Source organism: Microtus ochrogaster, unplaced genomic scaffold (genome assembly GCF_000317375.1).
Source record: "Microtus ochrogaster isolate Prairie Vole_2 unplaced genomic scaffold, MicOch1.0 UNK62, whole genome shotgun sequence".
Taxonomy (NCBI): domain Eukaryota; kingdom Metazoa; phylum Chordata; class Mammalia; order Rodentia; family Cricetidae; genus Microtus; species Microtus ochrogaster.
This window is the reverse complement of record NW_004949160.1, coordinates 127177-134440: the sequence shown is the minus strand read 5'-3', so window position 1 is coordinate 134440 and position 7264 is coordinate 127177. Positions and strand designations below refer to the sequence as shown.

Below are 7264 nucleotides of genomic sequence, written 5' to 3'. Positions count from 1 at the left end.
CGATGTAAAGGTGCAGACCTGCCCTCCATGCGAAAAAAATTAAACCTAGCGAGAGAGTTAGGATTGAAGGTGACCATTTAAAGGCATCCGGAATTCCGGACTATGCGGCTTCCTATTGTGTGACCTGAGATACGGTAACTTCCCTCTCCCAGAAAAGTCGGATCCGTGGCTGTGCGGAGCTGGAGTATTGGGCCAAGTTTGGTTCCAGTAACCTGGGCTCTGTGTGGGCTCTCGGGGCGGGTGCAGCGCGAGCTCGATCCTCCGCGCCGGTTGGCGGCGCTCGCGGGCTTGACGGGGGCGCACTGGCGTCGGTGCTCCGCCCCGCTCCTCTCGGTGTCCGTGGGGCGGGGACAGCACGGCAGCGGCCGCTCAGTGTCGCGGGAGCCGGACCGCGCAGGCCCGTCCCGGCGCCCGGGGGGCGCCATGTGGTTCATGTACGTGCTGAGCTGGCTGTCGCTGTTCATCCAAGTGGCATTCATCACTCTGGCCGTCGGTGAGAGCGCTGACCCGGGCCGCGCGCCCCGGTGCCCCGAGTTGCCAACTGCTGCTGCGCTTTGCAGCTGGGTGCGGGCGACCCCGAGCTGGTCCTGCTGGACCTCGGCCGAACCTGCCGGAGGGGATACGTGGTTTCCGAGGTGCAGCCTTGCTCTCGGGGCCATGGGCTGCCCCCTCTGCCTGTCCCCTCCAGCCGGGGCAGAGAAGGCCCCTGTCTGTGTCAACCGGCTGTGTGCTAGCGTACAGCGCCCGGCCTGTAAGCTAAGTGTTCTGCAGGTATTGATTGAGTGACTGAAGTTAAAGGTTCCTGGGGCAGAGGTTAACCTTATGTTGTGCAGTCAAATCCAGTTTCCCTGTAGCTGTCCTGCCAAAGTTCTAATAGTGCAGACGAGAAGGGCATCACGGGTGCTTTGGCTTCTTCCTGACTTCCTGAAGTCTGGGGAGGGTTGGTGAGGACTACGGGATGAGCAGGCTGGTGGGAGTGGCCCTCGCTGAACTCTTTCTGTTTGTCCCCTCCTGTGACCCTCACCCCCAATCCACCCTACCCCACCCTACTCCACCCCTCCCCCGCCAACCCAGCGGCCGGACTCTACTACCTGGCGGAGCTGATAGAGGAGTATACGGTGGCCACCAGCAGAATCATCAAATATATGATCTGGGTAAGTGGCAGCTTTTCCCGGAGTCGCCCAGGGCTTGCTCGTCCTGCCTCAGCAGCAGAAAGTGGCGATTGTTTGGTTTGAAACGACTGTGGTACTGAGAACCCAAACTCCGAGGGTGTCCTTCTTCCTTTCCCCTGCACTCTACCGCATGAGTCTGCCCTATGGGGTCCAGATCATGCCTGGCCCTCCATCCTCATGTGGCATGTTTCACAGCCTTACTGCCATTCTTTAAGGTACAGTGGAGCTATTGCAATGACAGGCATTCGTGTCTTTGCCTGAGCATGGCTATCTCCCTCTGCGTTCTCTGTCTCCAGCCCCGCGTTCCCAGCCCCAGTTCAGGCCTAGAACTTGCAGCGACATTAAGGACAGTTTGTAATGCCTATTTATTCCCCTCTCTCTAATTAGAGTGATTTGTCCTAAGGGAGCACGCCTGGCTCTTTCTCTTGCCTCATAGTCTTCTTTTCCTGAAGACTTTGTCCCTGCCCCTGCTAGTGAGGCTGTAGGAAGACTTCCCCAGTAGCTGTGAGGAAGGCCCAGGCTGCTGTGGCAATGTGTGTGGACAGAAAAGGTCTTCACCTTTCCCTCACCTACCGTCTGCAGCTACTTGCCTTCTGAACATAGCCTGGGGTTGGAGTTTGTGTGCAGGCAGAGCTGCAGCCGGTTCATTGGCTCAGGCTGTGTGTAGGTGTGGTTGGTATAGCAATTAGACCTTTCGTCACTGACAACTGAAGCCTTTCTCAGACTGCCCGCTGGATTCATGACTGAATTAACGTAATTGATTCAGTAGCAGTAGCTCGTGCTCAGCATTCAAGGAAATATGAATTGGGGATAGAGGGTGGTGGGCATGCATGCGGCCTTTGGTCGAATCCCCAGCTCCAACAATAACATAATAACTGTACAGACTAGGATGGTGGTCGACTGTGAGCTTTGTCATGCAGAGGGGTGGGTATGTGTGGAGCGCTGCCTTTGGAGCACTGTCAAACATCTCTTAGAAGTGACCTTCAAAGATGGCACCTTTTGACAGCTGAGTGTGGCCGTGGAGATGACTGTGAAGCGAGAAAGCCAGTCTGTGTGTGGTGCTTCCCAGAGCAGGCTGGGGCTGGGACTGCAGGAACCCGAAGGTCCCCCGCAGCTAGCGCCTCTGCCTGTTTCAGTTCTCCACAGTGGTCCTGATCTGCCTCTACGTCTTTGAGCACTTCCCCACCGGCATGATTGGCATGGGCCTTTTCACCAACCTCGTCTACTTTGGCCTCCTCCAGACCTTCCCTTTCATCATGCTGACATCACCTAACTTCATCCTGTCATGCGGTGAGAGGGGACAAGCAGAGAGGACTTGATGTGATTGGATGTGGGCCTTCCGTCCCAGACACTGAAGGGGATTCTGAGGAGGGGAGCTGCTAAGAAGCCATTGAAGTCATCAAGGAGGCCAGTCTGCCTGAGAAAAATGGCTTTTTATTACTGAGGACCCTAGAAGCTGTGGCCCAGGGCCCAGCCCTTATCAAGGGAGGGGCTCCAGCCAGGAGGACCTTGACAAAAAGGCAAATTAGATTGTGCCATCAGAGAAGGCACCTTCTCACCTTTAAGAAATCACTTGGTCCCTTTGAGAAGCATGGAGCCTGCTCGGCAGGTTCAGAAGTTTCCAGTGCCTCAGGCTGGGGTCCTGCCTTCATGCCTTGCCCCCAACACTACTTCCTGTCCCTGAAAAGTCATGTCTCATGCCTGGGCCTTAGCTATTTTGTAGATGCAGTTGGTTCGTGTTCATGAGAAAGGTTTTAGAGAGTGGTTATAGGCACTGCTGGTTCTCCTTGCCATAGCCTGTTCAAGATGGCAGGTGGTGTGAGACCTGCTTCAGTGTTACATTTTTGGGGCACACTGGGGGAAATTCTGAATGTTATCCACAGAAGGGCAGATTGTTAGAGATGGGCATCTCTCAATGCCAGGAGTGGTTTTACCTCAGAATTTGTTCAGTCCAGGTCCCTTGTGTGCCAGAGGAGCTCTGGTCACCAGAAGGCTCCTCTGGCTTCGGGGCATCACTCCCTCGGCCTGCCATTTGGATGCCCGAGTGAGGTTTTTGAGGCTCTAGACTGTTGTCTAGCATCTCATTGCCTTGTGTGACATAGCAGAGTGTTGTCTTCATGGTGAAGGGGAACACAGAGGCATTAAGTTGTGAGGTGGGTATGGGGGTTGTGGTCTTTCTGGTGCCTGCCCTCCACCCTGCCACAAAGCAGGCCTTCATGCCCCTAAGCAGCTGTCCCTTTGCTTGCTCTGTCATGAGCTGGTATACACGAGGAAATAGTGTATGCCCCCAGAGCGCACCAGTATTTACTGGTGCGCCTCTTTGCAGCCTAGCTTTCCAAGAAACCCTGACTGTCTGGTGTGGAGTGGAGTCTGCCAACCCATGCTCTCCCCTCACCTGCCGCTCTTAGGAGAGCAATGGCGTGGTCATAGATTATGTAACACGAAAAACTTATTTTTATAACATGCTAGAATGTTCCAGTCTACCTTCTGGTTCTATTCCTGCTGCCTTCTACAGTGAAAAAGTTGGGACTGAACACCCGTTCTTAACAGATGGGGACTGAGTACTAGACAGGGCCATGCTGTGGGTTGGTACAGAGTCAAGACTGAGAACTGGGGCTCTAGTCTTGTGGGCCTTCTGGACTTGGTGACCACGCAGTGACCAGACTCTATCCCCACAGGGCTAGTGGTGGTGAACCATTACCTGGCATTTCAGTTTTTTGCGGAAGAATATTATCCTTTCTCTGAGGTAAGATGCACCCAGTGTCTAGCACATCTGCGCATAGTGGTGGAGATGGGGGAGTGAAGGGACTTACATGATCTGCTTTGTGAATGTTGCTGTGATCCAAAACTGGCTCCATCCAGGAACCATGTTTCTTACAAATGAAAAAACTTATGATTTTGGAAGGCAGGGTGTCCCTTTGGCTGAGGTAGGAGAACACTGATCCCCGCCTCTCCTGCCGTCATGAGTACTTTGGGTGCCCCAATAAGGTTCAAGTTCAAGAAGGGCACAGGCCAGCCCATGAGACTCAGACCTCACAAGGCAGGACTGAGTGACAACTCCCTAGCCCCCAGCTCCATCAGTTCCTGCCCAGGTTTCCTCCTCCTTGAAACCCCAGAGAAGCACAGTGTCACTTTGGGGAGGGGCTGTGTCCAGTCTCAGCTGGACTTCCCCTCTCCCGGCAGTCCCACTGTCAGAGTCCTGCCCCCTGGGGGCTAGCCCTGCAGGGGTGGGCTGGGCTCTCCCAGCTCAGTTTCTCTGTCCCCAGGTCCTGGCCTACTTCACATTCTGCCTGTGGATAATCCCGTTTGCTTTCTTCGTGTCACTTTCGGCTGGGGACAATGTCCTGCCCTCCACCATGCAGCCAGGAGGTGAGGAAAGGCCTGTTAGGTCAGGTTCGGGGGGATTGGCACCAGCACTGAGCGTGCACCCTGGGGCTCTGGGTGGTGAGAGCTGCATTCATGTACACGTGCACATGCACACTGTCTCCCTGCCTTGTGTTTCCACAGATGACGTGGTCTCCAATTACTTCACCAAAGGCAAGCGAGGCAAGCGCTTAGGCATCCTGGTTGTCTTCTCCTTCATCAAAGAGGCCATCCTACCCAGTCGGCAGAAGATATACTGACCCTCTGGGGAGGGCATGTGGGGGCAAGACCAGTAGAGCCAGGCCTCTGGGCTTCTGTGCGGATAGTGCCTGGGAGCCTGGAGGGTGTCTTCTGCCAGCCCAGGTTTCCCTCCCCCTCTGTTCAGAAGCCCCTTGTCCAGGGAACCCTCCTCAGGGGGCTTGAATGCTGCCAGGGGCGCCAGAGCGGGTAGCAGAGCCTGCTTTGCCAGGAGGCTATGTCCCCAGCCCTCCCCTTCCCAGAGTCGGGTCTGGCTCAGATGGGGCAGGCAGGGAAGGGTCTATGGAGCTGAGGAACGGACAGCAAGTTCTCAGGCAGGTGACCATAGGGAAGAGCTGAGGGCCGGCACTTCCAGGAAAAGTGCATTTTGCTGAATTGTGGGTCTTGTCCAATGCTGATTTCCCTTTGAATAAAGATTCTAGATGGCACTGTTTGCCTTAACACCCCAGGAGTTCATCTTCCTCTGCCTGCTAACCTTCTGCCTAGATTGGGCTAGCCTTCTACTCCAGGGACTCCTCTTCTGCCTCTTGCCCTTCTGAAGAAATTCTTGTGTCCATAAGTGGGAAGGCAATAGAGATGAGGATGAGTGGATAGAGGCAGTTTTGCTGAGACTCCTTCCTCTTTCCATGGCTTCCTTCCTCAGACTGTGACAATCCAGATGGGAGGGAGCAGAAATGGTTTGTGGCAGGTTAGAGATGCAGAAGACCGTCTACAGTTTCCTATTTATGTCTTCCTTTGAGGAAAAGGAGAGCTTTCTTGGTGAATTCTATCTCAGGCTCAATGAGAAAAAAAATAAAAATTTGGCTTCAAGGCAGCCTAGGCTGTGGCCTGTTTCTTGAGAAATGGGATTGGGAGAGGCTGCCCCTCAGAGCACACAGGCCTCACACTCCTGTGCTTCTGGCTTCTGGAGGGATGTGAGCTCTACCTTCTAAGAAGGTGGGCCCCATCCTGGGCACAGACCAGCATCTATCTGTTGACCTTGCGCTCCAACTACAGTGCCTTGCAAGGGCTCAGCTTCATGGAATGAAGACCCCACGAGAGTTGCCATTGGCCAAATCCCATACCTCGCAGCGAGTCTGGCAGGTGTCCAGATGGACAGGTTCGTGAACATCTGCCTCATGCATGCATCCTTCATCTCCTTGGTTCTGCATTTCTGTTGAGTCTCACCCTGAATTTTGTGCTGCGGCCACTGGTGAGATCGCCAGACCTATTTCTGCCACTCGGGTGGGTGAAGGTACAGGACCCAAGGCTTGCTGCTCCTCAGCAGCCTGAGACTGGCCCCACTTGGCCTTGCCATCCACTTTATCTTCGTTCATCCTACCTGCTGGCTAGGGCTTTCCCAGGCCAGCCCTGGTGGAGCCATCACGTATTACTTACTGGATCCTGGGGTAGCTGCCACAGCTGATGGTCTACCTCTTGACTCACACTTCCCTGGCACTTCTGTGGCTGTCTGTCCCTTTACCTCTCTGTCCTTTCGGTCTCTGTATAGGCTTCTCATTGCCCTCTGCACAGAGTTGCTTTTTTTGGCTGTGTTGTGAATTGCCCGAGGAAGCCCAGCCATGCTGGTGCCTTTAGGCACACCTTCAGCCCTAATTCCTCTATAACTTCTCAGCCACAGTTCTGCTGCCTTCTGGGCACAGAAACCATTCGACCTCAAAATCTGCCCTGTTCACCTGCTTTTCTAGTACCTGCCCTGGTCCCAGGATGGCTCAGGAGCCAGGCATGATCTTGCATTCTCTTTCTGCCCTACATCCAGTCTATTCTTAGCGTCTCTGACTTGGAGCCTCTCCTGCTGTCGTCTTTCAGCTAGTTTGTGTGGACAGCCTCCTGTGTTCCTCTAGCCTGTGGCCAGCTGGAGTAGTTTTTCTGAAATGCACAGTTGGCCAGTCTTTCCTGGCTTCAAGGCTTTTCCCCAGCTCTCCACTGCCCTCAGGATAAAGTCCAGACTCCTTAGCATGGTGAGGCTCTGGTGTCTTGGTCCCTATTGGCCTCATCACTTGACTCTGGGCGTCGGCCTCCTGTCTGCAGAGACCATGGCTCTCTTGCCACCCTGGTACCCTTCCTGCTACTCAAATTTGGTAGTTGGCCACTTTTCCACTTAGATTTTATTTCCTCCAAGGGGCCATGAATGTCCCCTCTCCTCTCCTAACCCCAGCCGCCATACAGATCCCTCCAGGCTCACTGGCCTGTTTCCCCTCTAGACTGGAAGCTCCTTGAGGGCAGGGAAGCCTTTGGAGTTTTGTGTTATCAGCTACCTGATTTTGGCACCTGGCCCATGGAAAGCACTCAATAAACATTTTGTTTAAAGAGTCAGTTGCAGTGTGTGACGGGAGCATGGGGTCCAGGGTGGCTTCCTGGACAGGTCTCACATCAAAGTCACAGGTGGTCTTCTCTTGGCAGAAGCGCTGCCTGGCCTCCTAAAACTCCGGCCTCATACATCTCGGGGGGCCAGGAGCAAGGGGGCAGTGGCC

General features: G+C 54.4%; 1 protein-coding gene across 1 annotated transcript; it reads left to right on the top strand.

Moving 5' to 3' along the window:
* Positions 1 to 344: 344 nt before the first annotated feature.
* On the top strand, positions 345 to 7093 carry Tex261 (testis expressed 261). The gene is made up of 6 exons (XM_005369813.2): positions 345 to 493; positions 1075 to 1154; positions 2309 to 2462; positions 3851 to 3918; positions 4439 to 4541; positions 4680 to 7093. The coding sequence occupies exons 1-6, from the start codon at positions 424 to 426 to the stop codon at positions 4793 to 4795; spliced, it is 591 nt and encodes a 196-aa protein (XP_005369870.1). The 5' UTR covers positions 345 to 423; the 3' UTR covers positions 4796 to 7093.
* Positions 7094 to 7264: the final 171 nt, after the last annotated feature.

Coding starts and splice junctions, on each gene's coding strand:
- Tex261 (XM_005369813.2), top strand. CDS start 424: ATGTGGTTCATGTACGTGCTGAGCTGGCTGTCGCTGTTCATCCAAGTG. Junction 494..1,074: donor ATTCATCACTCTGGCCGTCG/GTGAGAGCGCTG, acceptor CCGCCAACCCAG/CGGCCGGACTCTACTACCTG. Junction 2,463..3,850: donor TAACTTCATCCTGTCATGCG/GTGAGAGGGGAC, acceptor CTATCCCCACAG/GGCTAGTGGTGGTGAACCAT.